The 19,485-nt window shown below is 38.8% G+C and overlaps 1 protein-coding gene and 1 long non-coding RNA gene across 11 annotated transcripts in view; both read left to right on the top strand.

Annotated features, from left to right (window-relative positions):
* DDHD1 (DDHD domain containing 1) overlaps positions 1-19,485 on the top strand; it is a 113,587-nt gene that overhangs the window by 22,505 nt on the left and 71,597 nt on the right. For 5 of the 10 annotated variants that reach the window (XM_058739086.1, XM_058739082.1, XM_058739085.1 and 2 more), the window contains exon 2: positions 7,092-7,109. The exons of the other annotated variants lie outside the window; for them this stretch is intronic. In XM_058739086.1, coding sequence (XP_058595069.1) covers positions 7,092-7,109 — 18 coding nt within the window. The remainder of the gene's footprint in view (positions 1-7,091; positions 7,110-19,485) is intronic. 10 annotated transcript variants of the gene reach the window in all.
* Positions 3,251-5,426, top strand: LOC131517235 (uncharacterized). Its single transcript, XR_009264468.1, has 2 exons — positions 3,251-3,292; positions 3,551-5,426. It is a non-coding gene; the product is annotated as an uncharacterized LOC131517235 (long non-coding RNA).

The raw sequence follows: 19,485 nt of genomic DNA, 5'->3' as shown, positions 1-19,485 counted from the left end.
CCACACGTAAGAGATCCCCCACTCACATTGAGGCTTTTGCTGAAATGAAGAAAGTGTTCAGAGTGGAAAGTGGACCTTGGCAATTGTTTTCTAATCAACAAAAACCTTCCCATTTTTCTTTTTTTCTTTCTCATTTTTATTAAGGTGTAATTGACGTATTACATTAGTTTCAGGTGTATAACATAGTGATTCAGTATTTGTATACATTATAAAATGATCACTACAGTAAGTGTAATTAAAATTAACATCTATCACCATATGTACTTACCAAAAAATTATTTTTTCTTGTGATGAGGACTTTTAAGACCTACTCTGTTAGTAACTTTCAAGTACAGGTCAGTTCAGTTCCTCCACCACAATAAAGCAAATATCACAGTAAAGCAAGTCAAATGAATTTTTTCATTTCCCAGTGCATATAAAAGTTGTCTTTACACTAATACTGTATTCTATCAAGTGTGCAATAGCATTATGTCTTAAAAAAACCCGTACATAACTTAATTTTAAATATGGCTAAAAAATGGTCACCATCATCTGAGCTTTAGTGAATCCTGATCTTTTTGCTAATGGGGGGGGGGGTCTTGTCTCAATACTGATGGCTGCTGACTAATCAGGATGGTGGTTGTTGAAGGTTGGGGTGTCTGTGGCGGTTTCTTAACCTAAAACAACAGTGAAGTTTTCTGTGTCCATCACTCTTCCTTTCACAGACAGTTTCTGTGCAGCGTGCAGTGCTATCTGATGGCATCTTAACCACTGTAGAACTTCTTTCAAAATTGGAGTCTGTCCTCTCAAACTGTCCTGCTGCCCTATTAACTAAGCTTATGTTGTATTCTAGATCCTTTGTTGTCATTTCCACAGTCTTCACAGGCATCTTCACCCTGAGTAGATTCCATTTTGAAACCACTTTGCTCATCTATAAGAAGCAGCTCCTTGTCCATTCAGGTTTTATCCTGAGATTGCAGCAGTTCAGTCCCATCTCCGGGCTCCAGTTCTAATTCTGCGTGTCTGGCTGTTTCCACCACATGTGCGGTGCTTTCCTCCATTGAAGTCTTGAACCCTCAAAGTCATCCTTGAGGGTTGAAATCAACTGCTTCGAAACTCTTGTTCGTGTTGATATTTTTACCTTTTCCCATGAATCACGATGTTCTTAGTGGCACCTAGAATGGTGACTTCTTTCCAGCAGATTTTCTATTGACTTTGCCCACATCCATCAGAAGAATAACTAACCATAGCAGCTGTAGCCTTGTTAAACATATTTCTTAAATAATAAGATTTAAAAATTTATGTATTTTTTTGATCCGCAGACTAATCAGAATGGATGTTGTGTTAGCAGCCATGAAAACAATGTTAATTTTGTTATACATCTCCATCAGAGCTCTTGAGTGACCAGGTGCCTTTTCAACGAGCAGTAATATTTTGAAAGGAAGCTTTTTTTTTTTTTTCTCAGCAGTAGGTCTCAACAGTGGGCTTAAACTATCCTGTGAACCGTGTTATAAACAGATGTGCTGTCATCCAAGCTTTGTTGTTCCACTTATGGAGTACAGGAAGAGAAGGGTTAGCATTATTCTTAAGGGCCCTAGGATTTTCAGAATGGTAAATGAGCATTTACTTCAACTCAGAGTCACCAACTGTATTAGCCTCTAGCAAGAGAATGTCCTAGATGACGTCTTCTTCCAGTAGAAGGCTGTTACTTTACGTTGAAAATCTGTTTAGTATAACCACCTTCACTAATTATCTTGGCTACATCTTCTGGGTAACTTGCTGCAGCTTCTACATCGGCACTTGCTGCTTCACTTTATATTTTTATGTTATAGAGACAGCTTCTTTCCCTAAACCTCATGAACCAACCTCTGCTCGCTTCAGACTTTTCTGCAGCTTCCTCACCTCCGTCATCCTTCGTAGAATTGAAGAGAGTAAGGACCTTGCTCTGGATTAGGCTTTGGTTTAAGGGAATGTTGCGGGTAGTTTGATCTTCTATCCAGACCACTAAAACTTTGCTCATAGTAGCAATAAGGCTGTTTTTCTTTCTCACCATTCATATGTTCACTGGAGTAGCTCTTTTAATTTCCTTCAAGAACTTTTCCTTTGCATTTACAACTTGGCTAACTGTGTGGCACAAGAGGCCTAGCTTTTGGCCCATCTCAGCTTTCAACAGGCCTTCCTCACTAAAGCTTAATCATTTCTAGCTTTTGATGTAAAGTGGGAGATGTGCAACTCTTCCTTTCACTTGAGCATTTAGAAGCCATTGTGGGGCTCTTAATTGTCCTAATTTCAATATTATTGTGTCTCCGGGAATAGGATGACCTGAGGAGAGGGAGAGAGATGGGTAATGGGCCATCTGTGGAGCAGTCAGACACACATTTATCTATTAAGTTTGCCTTCTTATATGGGTGCAGCTCGTGGTGTCCTAAAACAATTACAGTGGTAACATCAAAGATCACTGATCACAGATCACCATAACAAATAGGATAATGATGAGAAATAATAATAATGAGAAATAATAAGAAAGTTTGAAATAGTGCAGTAATTACCAAAGTTTGACACAGAGACGCAAAGTGAACAAATGGAGTTAGAAGAATAGCACCGATAGACTTGCTCGGCATAGGGTTGCCGCAGATCTTCAAACTGTGAAGAAAATGCAGTATCTGTGAAGCACAATAAAACAATGTGTTTGGTACAATAATATTATTAACTACAGTCACCATGCTGTACAGTACATCCTCATAACTTATTTATTTTATAACTAGAAGTTTGTACCTTTTGACTCCCTTCATCCATTTCACCCACTCCCCACCTCTGGCAACCATCAGTCTGTTCTCTGCGTCTATGAGCTTGCTTTGTTTTTGTTTTAATTCCACATTTATATAAGTAAGGTCATGCAGTATTGGTCTTTCTCTGTATGACTTATTTCACTTAGCATAATGCCCTCAAGGTCCATCCATGTTGACCCAAATGGCAAGATTTCATTCTTTTTTATGCTGAATAGTATTCCATTGTGTATGGGGGGGCGGGGGGAGAGATCGATCTCACATCTTCCTTAGTCATGTATCCTTTGATGGTCACTTAGGTTGCTTCCATATCTTCCATATCTTGGCTATTGTAAATAATGCTGCAGTGAACATGATTCTAGTAAAGGCCTTTTTTTTGCCTAAAAGTTATAATTAGGATAATTACTTCCTATTTTCTGATAGGCAGGTAGTAATTACTAGTATTAGTCTTAATTATATTAAGACTTTAATGTCTTTAAATTAAGACTTTAAAATGGCTTTCAGTGAGTGTTGTTATAAATGAAAAGGTAGGGGCGCCTGGGTGGCGCAGTCGGTTAAGCGTCCGACTTCAGCCAGGTCACGATCTCGCGGCCCGTGAGTTCGAGCCCCGCGTCGGGCTCTGGGCCGATGGCTCGGAGCCTGGAGCCTGTTTCCGATTCTGTGTCTCCCTCTCTCTCTGCCCCTCCCCCGTTCATGCTCTGTCTCTCTCTGTCCCAAAAATAAATAAAAAAACGTTGAAAAAAAAAAAAAATTTAAAAAAAAAAAAAAATAAAATAAATGAAAAGGTAATACTTTGCTAATTTAGTTATAACATATTCTTTACATGCATTATCATGTGAAAAGTTTTTCTCTGGTCCCTAACCACATAGTCTGCTTAACAGATGTGTCCAGATCTCACCATTCTATAACTACAAAGTAAGGTGACATTCTAAATATATATCTGTGCAAGTCCATGTCACCATGAGATTCTGTTATTTACTTTTTTTTTTTAAACATTTATTCATGTATTTTTGAGAGAATGAGTGCCATGAGCATGAGTGGGAGAGGGGCAGAAAGCAAGAATCCCAAGCAGGCTCTGTGCTGTCAGTGCAGAGCCAAACGAGTAGTTCCAGCTCACAGACCTTGAGATCATGACCTGGGCCGAGATCAAGAGTCAGACTCTTAACTGAGCCACTCAAGTGCCCTGCTGTGTGTGATTTTTAAAAAGCCAAAATAGGGGCGCCTGGGTGGCTCAGTTGGTTAAGCGTCCGACTTGGGCTCAGGTTACAATCTCGCGGTCCGTGAGTTCGAGCCCCGCGTCGGGCTCTGTGCTGACTGCTCAGAGCCTGGAGCCTGTTTCAGATTCTGTCTCTCTCTCTCTCTCTCTCTCTCTCTGACCCTCCCCCGTTCATGCTCTGTCTCTCTCTGTCTCAAAAATAAATAAACGTTAAAAAAAAAAAATTTTTTTTTTAAAAACCAAAATAACAGTGGCTTAAACACAAAAAGGTTTATTGCTTTCCACCTAAAAGAAGTGTGAATGTCTACAGTTCAGGGCTGTGTGGTAGTTGCACTGTAATCAGGGACAGAGCTTCCTTCTGTTGTTATTCAGCTTTCTGTCCTAGGCTCCTGGAGCCAGCTCCAAGTGTGTGTGTGCATGTGTGGTGGTCTGGTGGGGGGAGAAGGCGGAGATTCCAAGCAATTCTGCAGGGATGCTACCTGTGGTGGTTCTATAGTTAAACTCAGTTCTGACACTGTCTTCCCAGAGATAGTATCAAAACCCACAGGTTAAGAGCTAAGTCATACAAGACTGTCTCCTCTCCCAGCTCCCCTTCAGAAGCCAGCCACAAGCCCAGATTGTTACCTGTACTCACTGACTAGCTATTAATCAGAGGTTTCCATGACCCCCGGCTTGGGTTTGATTAATTTGCTAGAGGACTCACAGAACTGAGAGAAATGTTCTACTTACTATCCAATAGTTAGTTTATTACAGTTCTTTGTTTTTTGTATACTGTTTATAGTTATTTATTGCAAAAGTGTATAACTTTTTGAACAACCAAATGGAAAAGATTCATAGGGCAAGTTATGTGGGAAGGGATGCAGGAGTTTCTATGCTCTCAGTGCACCATTCTTACCACAAGTCCACATGTTCACCAATCCAGAAGCTCTCCAAACCCTATCCTTTTGGGTTTATTTTTTAAAGTTTATTTATTTTGAGAGAAAGAGATTGAAAGCACATGTGCAAGCTGGGGGAGGAGCAGAAAGAGAAGGAGAGATTCCCAAGCAGGCTCCAGGCTGTCTGTCAGAGCAGAGCTTGATGCAGGACTTGAACCCATGAACTGAGAGATCATGACCTGAGCCGAAATCAAGAGTCAACCTTTTGAGCCACCCAGACACCCCTCCTTTTGGCTTTTTATGTAGACTCTCTTACATAGGTATGACTGATTAAATCACTGGCCTTTGGTGATTGATTCAACCTCCAGCCCCTCTCCCAGGAGGTGAGGGGGTGGCCCTGAAAATTCCAACTCCGGTGACCAGCCCATCTTTAGGTGATCTAGGGACATTCCAAAAGCCACCTCATCAACATAAGAAAAGATACCTTTATCTTCCTCATGAAATTCCAAGGGTTTTAGGAGCTCTGTGCCAGAAACAAGGACAAAGACCAAATATGTATTTCTTATTATTGTTAACAAAAAACAAGAGTCAGCTGGGTAAATTTGAAGATATAATTGGTTTTATTAACTGATTCATGAATCAGGCAGCAACATCCCAGGAGTTGTACAAAATGGAAGGTTTTTATAAGGAAGGAGTGTGGGGCAAGACATTACTAGCCAAAGAAAAGAGTTATTTCAGGCTTGGTCCCCTTCCCCTAGAAGAAAGGGCAAGGATCTCATTTGGTAGGTGGGATTATCTCATCTTCCTTTGGGGGATGGAGAGGGCCCAAGAGACAGATTCCATCATTTTTTCTGAAGAGGAAATTTCTGACTGACAACACTGCATTTCTGGGGGAGATTGGAACTGCATTAAGTTAGGTATTAAGCCAGTTTGGTGACTTGGTCTGGTATGAGTGACTCCATCTTGGGCCTGTGGTTTTCTGTTTAACATTCTGAATCACAATATTATAGTAAATGACTTGATCCAAGAGATCTCCAAGAGCTCAAGACATATAGGTGGCAGAAAAAAAAGAGGTAAAAGTCAAAGAGCTGTACCACCAGTAATTTGCAATATATCCTGTTACCCAAATTCAGTCACATGACTGAACCTAGATGCACAAGTAGACTAGAAATAGTCCTTTAACTGAGTATATTGCTACCCTGAATAAATTGGTATTCTGTTATAAGGAATACGAGGAGAGTAGAAATAGGGTGGTCATCTAGCAGTTTCTTTTTCCTGAAGGTATTAGGGTTCTCCAAAAACAAAGAGATTACAAGGAATTGGCTCACAAAATTAAAAAGGCTGGCAAGTTTGCAGAGCCAGTGTCCTTGTTCAAAGGCCATCAACCAGGAAGAGTTTAATGTTCCAGTTTAAAGGCCATCAGGCAGAACTCCCTCTTATTTGAGGGAAGGTAACCCTTTTGTTTATTCAGGCCTTCATCTGATCAGATGGGGCCCACCCGCATTATGGAGGGCAATCTGCCTTACTCAGTCTGTTGATTTACATGTTAACCTCATCCAAAAACACTCCTACAGAAACACCCAGAATGTTTGACCAAATATCTGGGGTACCCTGTGGCCCAGTTAAGTTGATACATAGGATTAACCATCACACTGAATATAAAACTAAAACATTTAGAGTAAAACCTTAGATTGCGAGTAACTTGTTCTGCAAGTGTTCCACAAGATAAGCAAACATTTCTAATAAATTTTAACTTGATAAATGAGTGATGTCTTGGAATACGAGCGGTATGGGATGCTGAACATCACATGATCACAGCTGAGCCAATGGTTCTTCTCTCTCCCTCTCTCCCCCACCCCCCCACCCCCCCACCCCCCACTGTCTCTCTCACACTTCGAGATTGTGGGTGATCGTCTCCCATACTCAGATGCTCTCAGTCTCAAGCCACAGTGTTTGGCAGAAATCAGTGATTTTTCAGAACCTTGGAAGGTGCCCACAACTGGCACTAGTGTATTTTTTTGTCACTTCAAAGCACCTATGGGCAGTCCTTTGCTTTTCCATACAAGAGTAAGCTTAGGAATGCTTTGCTTCATTCTAGGTCATTGGATAGGTTCCTTGTTAAAGTTGCATGAAAAGAAAGATTCCGTTGAGCCAGTAGATAGCAGTGATTCCGTCAGTGATAGTGAAAGTCGTCCTACATAATAACCGTCCTCTCTCTTGTCTCCCTCACACCAGCCATGAAGGTTTTCAAAGGTAAGTGTAGGTTAATTTGTTTATTTTTCTTTATATTGTGTATTTTCTTTATTATTTTGTGCTATATTACAATATTGTAATCATTTTTATATGAATATTTTTGGGTTGTGGAATAAATCATCTGGGTTTCCATTATTTCTTATGAGGAAATTTCACTTTGATATACAGTGCTTTGGATTACAAGCATGTTTCCAGAATGAATTATGCTCACAAACCAAGGTTTTACTGTATATTGTAAAAATGCCAATTATAGACATTTATAATGTAGAAATAAAAATTTCCTTTATATTCCTGCCTCCCAGAGATATTTGTTAGTAGGAGCTTAGTATATTTCTCTCCACTTATTTGCAGTATATATACTAATGTATATGTTTAAAAAAAACAGGATTACACTATTTATACACATATATGCACATACAAAAATATACATACATGTAGTACTATGATTTCATTTTTTAATTCTTATTCTAGACATTATTCCATGTCATTAAATATAGACCTACTTCTTCTGAACATTATTTCACTATGGGTATATTATCCATTCATTCATATTTTGATTTATTTAATGAATATTTTTAATACCTACTATATGTTAAGCAACATTTGTATGTCTGATCCTCTAGTGGTAGAAATTTAGGTCATTTTGTTTTTATTCTTTTGTTTACTGTTACAACATTGAGGTAAATATCTTTAACTGTATCTTCAGACATTATTGCAAGAGTTTCTTCTATAAAATATATTTCTGGAATTGCTCAGTAAGAAGATACCCATATTTTAGGTTTTAAAAGGTGCTGCTATCCCAGAGTTTGTCAACCTCAGCACTGTTGACATTTGGAGCCAGATAATTTATCGTTGTTGGCCAAGGTGGTGTGAGGTCAAGGGAACTGTTCTGTGCATTGTAGGAGGTTTGGCAACATCTTTGGCCTAGATGCCAGCAACATCATCCCACCCCCCCAGTTGTTTCTATCAAAAATGTTTTCAAACATTGCCAAATGTCTCCTTGGGGGGAAATTGTCCCAGAATGAGAACCAGTACACTAGCCCTTCTTTCTTTTCCTGCTTTGGTGCAATACGGACAGCCAGGCTTGGGATGTCACAGCCCAAGTTGAGCGAAGAGATGTCCACGTGAGAAGCAGGCTAGCATGGGATATTGGGGGCCAGCTGGGGTGAGGAGGGCAGCCACAGGGATCATGGCTTATTGTGGGATATCAGAGCACAAGTGGGGTTAGGAAGATATCCAGGCATGAGGGCAGCCTGGTATGTGGTATTTTGAACCTCAGGCAGGATGAAAAGTATGTCCCTATCAGAGAGGCAGGGACTATCCTCTCCAGTCCAAAAAAGAGAGTTCTTCATTTATATGACTAAAGGCCCATTTAGGGTTGTTTCCCTACATTAGAGCTTGGTCCCTAAGGAGATCCAATACTGATTTGATGATTTACTTTCTTTTACCATATATAATTAGGGATTTTTTTTTTTTTTTTAATTTTTTTTCAACATTTTTTATTTTATTTTTGGGACAGAGAGAGACAGAGCATGAACGGGGGAGGGGCAGAGAGAGAGGGAGACACAGAATCGGAAACAGGCTCCAGGCTCCGAGCCATCAGCCCAGAGCCTGACGCGGGGCTCGAACTCACGGACCGCGAGATCGTGACCTGGCTGAAGTCGGACGCTTAACCGACTGCGCCACCCAGGCGCCCCGGGATTTTTTTTTTTTTGGCTGATGTCTCCATGCTATTTGGAATAATTTTAATAGTAGAAGAAGCTAGCCTAAGAGCATAGCTCACAGCTATCTAAATACTCACTTGCTAATATCTGGCAAGTACTTTAACCATACACATAATCCAGTCTATAATGGATGACTCTCACTAATATAATGTTGAACCAAAGAAACTAAATAGCAGAGCACATACTACATGATTCTGTTATATAAACTACTAAAAAGTAAAACTCATTTGTGATGCTAGAGGTTAGAATTCTGTTTACCCTTAGTGAGAGGTGAGGTGTAGCACCTGGAAAGGAGATACAAGAGGAGGCTTCTGAAATGCTGATAATCTTTTCTTTCTTGATGTGAGTGTTGTTAACTTGTATAAAGCCATTGAGGTATAATGCATATGATTAGCATACCTTTGTATATGTATATAATTCTTCAACAAAATGTTCACCCCAAAAAATCCCAGTTCTTTTATTCTTGGAAAATAGTCAGACTCTTTCCTCTGAATAATTATTAGAAAATAGAATGTTTGGGCACCTGGATGGCTCAGTTGGTTAAACATAAATGTCCAACTCTTGATTTCTGCTCCGGTTATGATCTCACAATCATGAGATCGAGCTGTGCGTCAGACTCTGTGCTGGGTATGGAGCCTGCTTAAGTTTCTCTCTCTGTCCCTCTCTCTCAAAAAATAGAAAAGAAAATAGAATGTCAATGGCTGACAGACCACAGCATAAACCAACTAAATAAATAGGCAAGTACTGCTCAAACTAACGACCAATTTGGAGCACGAATAAAAGTGCTCGGTCTACCAAACTTGCTAGATAGTGGGGTAAGCTGAATGAAATATGTCTTGTTCAGCAACATTCAGCATGCCTTTACTGAAATCTTACTTTATCATAGGTGTTCTTATCTTTTGGATTCTGGAAGCACCTAAGGACACAGTATCTACATTCAAGGATCCCGTGGAAATGAGGAAGGCTAAGCAGTTTACAATACAATAACATGAACACTGATAAATGTGCACAGAGTTAATTAGAGAAGAGGAGGTAACCAAAGGCTTCCTGATGGAGATAAGGATGAAAGTTAGCTAAATGAAGAAAATGGGGGAAGAGCATCCCAGGTAGAAGGAACAGCATGTGCAGGATACAGAAGTAGAACTCAGCATCACACATTCAAGGAACTGTCCTTGTTGATGTGGAAAGCACAGGGACCAACAGCATTATCTTACGTATCACTGGAGCACATCCCAGAGCCTGTTTTATGGTAGACATTCAGATATTATTTAGATAAGTAAATACTTGATGTAGCATCAGGTATGTGAGGAGATAGACAAGGAAAGATCATGAGTTTATAAGTTGTTCTAAGAAGCTCAGAATTCATTTGGTAGGCAGTGAGGAGCCATTAAAGAATTTAAGCATTGGAATAATATGATTTGTGGTATTTTAGAAAAGTTCTCTGGCAACTCTGTAAAAGATGGATTGAGTTTCTAAAAAGAAGAGAGTAAGTTAGCAGAATTTGTGAATGTATATGTGTGTGTATAACCTATACACGTGCTTGTGAGCAGTCTTTTGGTAGTGGTGATGAGAGGTGAAGCTAGGGATACTACGTTTAGATAGGAAGTTCCTAAAATGAGTAGAAATGATAAGAGTATGGACTTAGACTGTGGGCCCGATGAATATGGGATGAATTTGAGGGTGATTTAGGAGATACAATAAATGGTGATTAATGTCCATTTATAAAAAGCACTTGAGGAAGAGTCATCTTGGATGACTCCCAGAGTTCTGGCTTGGCTGACCAGCTGAAAACTGTCAGCACACCATTTGCTATAATAGGGAATACATGTTGAGGAACAAGTTTGTGTTCCCTTTGTTTTCCATGAGGAACCTAGTGTGTTCCATCACTTTATGTTGATCCGTCTACTAGGAGATGTTTAGTTGGCACTTGAATATTTGGGTCTGAAGTTCAAGACAGAGGCCTGAATCAGAAAGATGATACAGTATTTGATAGCATACTGGTAGTTTTTAGAGCTTGGGTAAAACCCCCAAAACATCTATCAATAGAATACAGGTTTAGATTTATTAGGCTACAGAGAGGAAAAGAGTTAGGATGGCAGATGTTTGCTATAAACTTGTTTTACTGTTTTTCACTCTGCTTTTTTACTTCTGTTATTTTTATGGGGAGGCATGGTTGGCTCTGGTTTGTAGGTCTCATAATAGGCTGTCAATATAAAATCTCCCAAATTACTTATTTTCAAATTACCAACACAACTAAATAGCCTGTAATTCTTGGGGAGAGGGCTGAAAAGGGATTTTTCTTATTTGAGAAGGTTGTGTTGTATAGTAGAAAGAGCTTAGATGAATTTTGGAGTCAAAGTCTGGTGGGAATCTTGGTTCTCATATTTAGCTATGTGCCTTTGGGCAAGTTTTTAGTTTCACTAAGACTCTGCTTACTCATTTGTAAAACTGGGGTAATTACAGTTATCTTTTAAGATTACTATAAGGATTAAATGAGATGAGCTTTTGGGTCTGGAAGATCATGACAGCTGTCCATATGTAAATCCACACATCCTCCCCAAAAGCCATAAGATTGAAAAGGAACACACACACATACACACACACACATACGCATAACCCATGTATAACTCACACCTTCAGCATTAGTATAACATAGATAATACCACGAATTTTAAATTACTTGTATGGAAAGAAACAACAAGTTACAATAGTTCTGTCACTGCTACAAACCTCTGAGTCTGGAGAGTAGGGCAAGGAGAGGCTTAAGAGATAGTGAAGAGAGAAGAAAGGAATCAGAGGTTTATAATGAAGTACAAGCAAAATGACCTTCAGAAAGAAAACATCCCCCACACAGCTGAGGAGATACAAACACAGGCCTGGGACTTAGGAATTCATAGCAGTAGCTATCGCGAAGGTGTGTGAAAGAGAGAGGCCACAAGCAGCATCAGAGAAACATTGCTCTGGGAGAGATAAAGGATGGTGCCCCTTGGAGCCATCACAGTGAGAGGAAAGGACGATGTAAGGAGAAAATAAGGGTACTATAGAGATTAAAGAGAAACGAGACACACAGGTTCAATACCCACTCACCCACCACCACCCTTAATGTACCCTGTAATGTTATATTAGTTTCTGGTGTATAATGATTCAACAGTTCTGTACAATACTCAGAGCTCATCACAGTAAGTATACCCTTAATCCTATTCACCTCTTTCACCCATACCCCCACCCACTTCCCCTTTGGTATCCATCCGTTCTCTGTATTGAAGAGTCTTGTTTTTCAGTTTGTCTCTTTTTTCCTGTGTTCCATTGTTTTGTTTCTTAACATTCCACATGTGAGTGAAATCATATGGTATTTGTTTTTCTCTTATTTCACTTAGCGTTATGCTCACATATCTATCCATATTGTTGCAAATGGCAAGATTTCATTCCTTTTTATGGCTAATATTCCAGTGTGTGTGTGTGATGTCTTTATCCATTTATCTATCACCAGTGCACTTGGATTGCTTCCATAACTTGCCTATTGTAAAAAAAAAAAAAAAAAATGCTACAATAAATACAGGGCTGCATGTATCTTTTCAAGGTTGTGTTTTCTTATTCTTTGGCTAAGTCCCCAGTAGTGGAATTATGGGATCATATGGGAATTCTATTTTTAATTTTTTGAGGAACCTCCATCCTGTTCTCCACAGTAGTTGTACCAGTTTTCATTCCTACCAACAGTACATGGGGGTTCATTTTTCTCTGCATCTTCGCCAGCATTTGTTGTTTCTTGCATCTTTTATTTTAGCCATTCTGGCTGGTGGTTTTGATTGCATTTCCCTACTGGTTAGTGATGTCAAGCATCTTTTCATATGTCTGTTGGTCATCTGTATGTCTTAGGAGAAATGTCTGTTCATGTCCTCTGCTCATTTTTTAATTAGATTATTTGGTTTTTTGGTGTTGAGTTGTAAGTTCTTTATAGATTAGTATAGATACTAACCCCTTATCAGATATACCATTTGCAAATATCTTCTCCCATTCGGTAGGTTGTCTTTTGTTTTGTTGATTGTTTCCTTTGCTGTGCAGAAGCCTTTTATTTTGGTATAGTCCCAATAGTTTGTTTTTACTTTCCTTTCCCTTGCCTTAGGAGATGTACATAGAAAAACCAATGTCAGAGAAATTACTACCTGTGCTCTCTGCTAGGATTTTTATGGTTTCGGGTCTCATATTTAGATCTTTAATCCATTCTGAGTTTTATTTTTGTGCATAGTGTAAAAGAGTGGTCCACTTTTATTCTTTTGCGTGTAGCTGCCCAGTTTTTCCAACACCATTTGTTGAAGAGACTTTCTCCCATTGCATATTCTTGCCTCTTTTGCCATAGATTAATTGACAATATAATCATGGGTTTATTTCTGGTCTTTCTATTCTGTTCTATTCACCTATGTATGTGTTAATTTTTTGCCAGTATCGTACTGTTTTGATTACTACAGCTTTTATTATATCTTGAAATCTGGGATTGTGTTAACACCAGTTTTGTTCTTCCTTTCCAACATTGCTTTGGCTATTCGGTTATTGTGGTTTCATAAAAATTTGAGGATGATTTGTTCTAGTTCTGTAAAAAATGCTGTTGGTATTTTGATAGAAATATCATTAAATCTGTAGATTGCTTCAGGTCGTAGGGATATTTTAACAATATTTGTCCTCCCATTCCATGACCATGGAATCTCTTTTCATTTATTTGTGTCATATTTAATTTCTTTCATCAGTGTTTTATAGTTTTCAGAGTACAGGTCTTTCACCTCCACGGTTAAGTTTATTCCTAGGTTTTTATTATTTTTGGAGCAATTGTAAATGAGATTGTTTTATTACTTTCTCTTTCTGCCACTTCATTATTAGTGTATAGAAATGCATTGGATTTCTATATGTGGATTTTGTATCCTGTCACCTTACTAAATTCATTTATCAGTTCTGATAGTTTTTTTGTGGAGTCCTTAGGGTTATGTATATGTAGTGTTAAGTCACATGCAGATAATGAATGTTTTGCTTCTTCATCACCAGTTTGGATGCCTTTTACTTCTTTTTCTTATCTGCTGTGGCTAGGACTTCCAGTGCTACATTGAATGACAGTGGAGAAAGGGGACATTCTTGTCTTGTTCCTGATCTTAGGGGTAAAGCCCTCAGTTTTCACCGTCAAGTATGATGTTAGCTGTGGATTTTTCGTATATAGCCTTTATTATGTTGACATATGTTTCCCTAAACCTAGTTTGTTGAGGGTTTTTATCATGAATGGATCTTGTGCTTTGTCAAGTTCTTTTTCTGCATCTATTGAAATAATCGTATGGTTTTTATCTTTTCTCTTATTGATGTGATGTATCATATTGACTGATTCATAAATATTGAACCGATCTTGCATCTTGGGAGTAAATACACTTGATTGTGGTGAATGATTTTTTAATATATTTTTAATATAGTTTACTGATTTTTTGTTGAATATTTTTGCATCTATGTTCATCACAGATATTGGCCTGTAGTTCTCTTTTTTTTGTAGTGTCTTTACAAAAGACATTTTATCTGGTTTTGGTATCAGGGTAATCTGGCCTCACAATAAATTTGGAAGCTTTCCTTCCTCTTCTATTTTTTGGAATAATTTGAGAAAAACATATATTAATTCTTCTTTAAGTGTTTGTTAGAATTCACCTGTGAAGCTATCTGGTCCTGGACTTTTGTTTATTGGGAGTTTTTTTGAATACTGATTCAATTTCACTGCTTAGTAATCAGTCTGTTCCTGATTCTGTTTTGGGAGGGTTTATGCTTCTAGAAACTAAGCCAGAACAAAAACAGAAACATAGACCAATGGAATAGAATAGAAACCTCAGAACTAGACCCACAAATGTATGGCCAACTAATCTTTGACAAAGCAGGAAAGAATATCCAATGGAAAAAAGACAGTCTCTTTAACAAATGGTGCTGGGAGAACTGGACAGCAACATGCAGAAGGTTGAAACTAGACCACTTTCTCACACCATTCACAAAAATAAACTCAAAATGGATAAAGGACCTGAATGTGAGACAGGAAACCATCAAAACCCTAGAGGACAAAGCAGGAAAAGACCTCTCTAACCTCAGCCGTAGCAATTTCTTACTTGACACATCCCCAAAGGCAAGGGAATTAAAAGCAAAAATGAATTATTGGGACATCAGGAAGATAAAAAGCTTCTGCACAGCAAAGGAAACAACCAACAAAACTAAAAGGCAACCGACGGAATGGGAAAAGATATTTGCAAATGACATATCGGACAAAGGGCTAGTATCCAAAATCTATAAAGAGCTCACCAAACTCCACACCTGAAAAACAAATAACCCAGTGACGAAATGGGCAGAAAACATGAATAGACACTTCTCTAAAGAAGACATACGGATGGCCAACAGGCACATGAAAAGATGCTCAACATCACTCCTCATCAGGGAAATACAAATCAAAACCACACTCATATCACCTCACGCCAGTCAGAGTGGCCAAAATGAACAAATCAGGAGACTATAGATGCTGGAGAGGATGTGGAGAAACGGGAACCCTCTTGCACTGTTGGTGGGAACGGAAACTGATGCAGCCGCTCTGGAAAATAGTGTGGAGGTTCCTCAAAAAATTAAAAATAGACCTACCCTATGACCCAGCAATAGCACTGCTAGGAATTTACCCAAGGGATACAGGAGTACTGATGCATAGGGGCACTTGTACCCCAATGTTTATAGCAGCACTCTCAACAATAGCCAAATTATGGAAAGAGCCTAAATGTCCATCAACTGATGAATGGATAAAGAAATTGTGGTTTATATACACAATGGAGTACTACGTGGCAATGAGAAAGAATGAAATATGGCCCTTTGTAGCAACGTGGATGGAACTGGAGAGTGTGATGCTAAGTGAAATAAGCCATACAGAGAAAGACAGATACCATATGTTTTCATTCTTATGTGGATCCTGAGAAACTTAACAGAAACCCATGGGGGAGGGAAAGGGAAAAAAAAAAAAAAAAAGAGGTTAGAGTGGGAGAGAGCCAAAGCATAAGAGACTGTTAAAAACTGAGAACAAACTGAGAGTTGATGGGGGAGTGGGAGGGAGGGGAGGGGGGGTGATGGGTATTGAGGAGGGCATCTTTTGGGATGAGCACTGGGTGTTGTATGGAAACCAATTTGACAATAAATTTCATATATTTAAAAAAAAAAAAGAAAGAAACTAAGCCAGATTGGTTGCCCAATTTGTTGGCATATTTTTCATAATATTCTCTTATAATCTTTTGTATTTCTATGGTTTTGGTTGTTATTTCTCTTTCATTTCTGATTTTGTTTGAGTCTTTTTTTTTTTAAGTCTGGCTAAAAGTTTATCAATTTTATTTCTCTTTTAAACAACCAGCTCCTGGTTTCATTGATCTGTTTTTGTTGTTTTTGTTTTGGGGGGGGGGTTTATTTGTGTGTTTTGTTTTGGGGGGGGGTTTGTTTTGTTTTAGTTTCTATTTTATTTCTGCTTTAATTCTTATTATTTCCTTCCTTCCTTCTACTGGTTTTGGGTTTTGTTTGTTGTCCTTTTTCTAGCTCCTTTAGATGAAAGGTTAAGTTGCTTATTTGAGATTTTTCTTCTTGAGGTAGATTTGTATTGCTATGAACTTCCCTCTTAGTACAGCTTTTGCTGCATCCCAGAGGTTTGGGACCATTGTGTTTTCATTATCATTTCCCTCCATGTGTTTTTTTGATTTTCTCTTTGGTTTCTTGGTTGACCCACCCATTGTCTTAGTATCATGTTATTTAACCTGCATGTATGTATTTGTGTTCTTTCCAGATCTCTTCTTGTGATTTCTAGTTTTTTTAATGTTGTAGTCAGAAAAGATGTATGATTTCAGTCTTTCTGAATTTTTTGAAACTTGTTTTGTCTCCTAACATGTGATCTATTCTGGAGAATGTTCCCCATGCACTGGAAAAGAATGTGTATTCTGCTGTTTTTTCATAGAATGTTATGCATATAACTTGTTAGATCCACCTGATCCAATGTGTCATCCAAAGCCACTATTTCCTTGTTGCTTTTCTGTTTGGATGATCTATCCATTGATGTAAGTGGGGTGTTAAAATCTCCCACTATTATTGTATTACTATCAGTTACTTCTATTATGTTTGTTATTAGCTGCTTTATCTATTTGGGTCCTCCCATGCTGAGTACATAAATATTTACAGTTGTTACACATTGTTGGATTGTTCCTTTTATGATTATTTAGTGTCCTTCTTTGACTCTTGTCAGTCTTTGTTTTAAAGTCTATTTTGTCTGATTGTAAGTATTGCTACCCAGTTGTTTTTTTTTTTCACTTGTATTTGCATGATAAATGCATTTCTATCAGTTCACTTTCAGTCTGCATGTGTCTTTAGGTCTGAAAAGAGGTTCTTGTAGGCAGCATATAGATGAGTATTGCTTTTTTATCCATTCCATCACCCAGTGTCTTATTGGAGCATTTAGTACATTTACATTCAAAGTAATTGTTGATGGTATATACATATTGCCATTTTGTTTTAATATTTTTAATGTTTGTTTTTGAGAGAGAGCAGGAGCAGGGAAGGGGCAGAGAGAAAGTGACACAGAATCTGAAGCAGGCTCCAGTCTCCCAGCTGACAGCACAGAGCCCGATGTGGGGCTTAAATTCATGAACCTTGAGATCATAACCTGAGCCGAAGTCGAATGTTCAATCGACTGAGCCAGCCACCCAGGCGCCCCTGAATTGCCATTTTGTTACTGGTTTTATGGTTGTTTTTATAGTTCTCTGTTCCTTTCTTGTTCTTTTCTCTCACAATTTGCTGGTTTTCTTTAGTAATATACCTAGGTTCTTTTTCTTCATGTTTTGTCTATCTATAACTGGTTTTTGATTGGTAGTTACCATTAGATTTATGTATAACATCTTATGCATATAGCAATCTATATTAAGTAGATTGCCCCTAAAATTTGTACCCATTCTAAAAGCACTACATTTTTACTCTTCACCCCCTCCCATGTTTTAGGTATATGGTGTCATACTTTGCATCCTTTTATTTTGTGAAACCCTTGACTGATTTTTATAGATATATTTAATTTTACTGCTTTTATGCTTCCTACTATTCTTACTCTTACTTATGGTCTTTCCTTTCCAAAGAGTCCCCTTTAACATTTCTTATAAGGCTGGTTTAGTGGTGATGAATTCCTTTAACTCTTGTTTGTCTGGAACATTCTTTATCTCTCCTTCTCTTCTGAATGTTACCTTTGCTGGATAGAGTATTCTTAGGTGTAGGGTTTTTTCTTTCCATACTTTGAATATATTGTGCCATTCCCTTCTGGCCTGCAATGTTTTTGCCAAAAAAAATCAGCTGATAGCCTTATAGGATTTCCCTTGTATGTTACTGTTTTCTCTTACTGCTTATAAAATTCTCTATCACTACTTTTTGCCATTTAATTACTATGTGTCTTGATTGTTTTTCATTACCCTGTCCTCCAAGTCACTGATCCATCTGCTTCCTCTAGTGTATTGTTTATTCTCTCCAGTGTATTCTGGATTTCAGTTAATTGAGTTCATCTTTCACTAGTTCTTTTTTATGTTTTTCTCTTTGTTGAGGTTCTCACTGGAGTCCTCCACCCTTATCAGAAGTCCAGTGAGTATCTTTATGACGATTACCTTAAATTCTCTAGCAGGCATATTACTTATCTCTACTTCATTTAGCTCTTTTGCTGTTTTTTGTCCTGTTCTTTTATTTGGAACATAGTCTTTTGTCTCCTCATTTTGACTAACTCTGTTTTTGTGTGTTAGGTAAGCCAGCTATGTCTCCTGCTTTTGAAAATAGTGACCTTATGAAGACGAGTCCCATAATGCCCTGCAGTGTCCCCTGTTCACTCCAGGGGTGTCTCCTGAGTATGTTGCGTGTGCCCTACTGTTGTGGTTGAGCCACATGTGCCTTTAGTCCAGTCTTCTGAAATGGCTCTCTTTGCCTATTGCAGATAGGGTTCAGTCCCTGTGTTGTTAATGGGCCAGTCCGAGGCTACCTTGAGTCAGACTAGGTGTTTGTCAGAGATGCAGTATCACTAAACTGCAGGGTGCTATCTCTGTGTTGTCCTCTGAGAAGCTTTTGTTGGTGGGTGGAATCTACAGTCAGACCATGTCTGACCTCTACCCACTGCTGGGGTTGCAGTAGGACTGGTGTGCGTGGTTGTCTTCCACTCTGTGTGGGGCAGGAGTTACTATGGAGTGGTGCTGCCCCTGCTGGGGCTGCTTGCACATTTGCACACTGCCACACTTGTGGCACTGCTTTGACTTCTGCTTAGGGCCTGTTGGAGCGGGGGAGGGGAGGGCAAGTCCACAGGAGAGCACTCTGTTAACAGGCTAGTTGGGGAGTGTTTCTAGTGGTTCCCCCAGTGTTTCCTGTATCTAGGCTGTGGGGAGGGGGGAGGAAATTGTGCTCTCTAGCTTTTTTGTTCTTAAAGAAGTCTCCTAAAAATCCCTGCCATTCCAGCATACATTCTGAGATTCGTAAATGAATCTTCCCCAGGTGTTTTTCAAACTGCTGCTTCTAGTCTATGTCTAAGTTGGGTTCTTTCTTATACTCTCTCTTTTAGGGCAGGGACTCAGTTTCTCTCATGCTCTCCCGGAGCAAAGCCCACTGATTTTTAG

Source organism: Neofelis nebulosa, chromosome 7 (genome assembly GCF_028018385.1).
Source record: "Neofelis nebulosa isolate mNeoNeb1 chromosome 7, mNeoNeb1.pri, whole genome shotgun sequence".
NCBI lineage: Eukaryota > Metazoa > Chordata > Mammalia > Carnivora > Felidae > Neofelis > Neofelis nebulosa.
The sequence above is the reverse complement of the archived record's forward strand: the minus strand, read 5'-3'. Positions and strand labels throughout refer to the sequence as shown.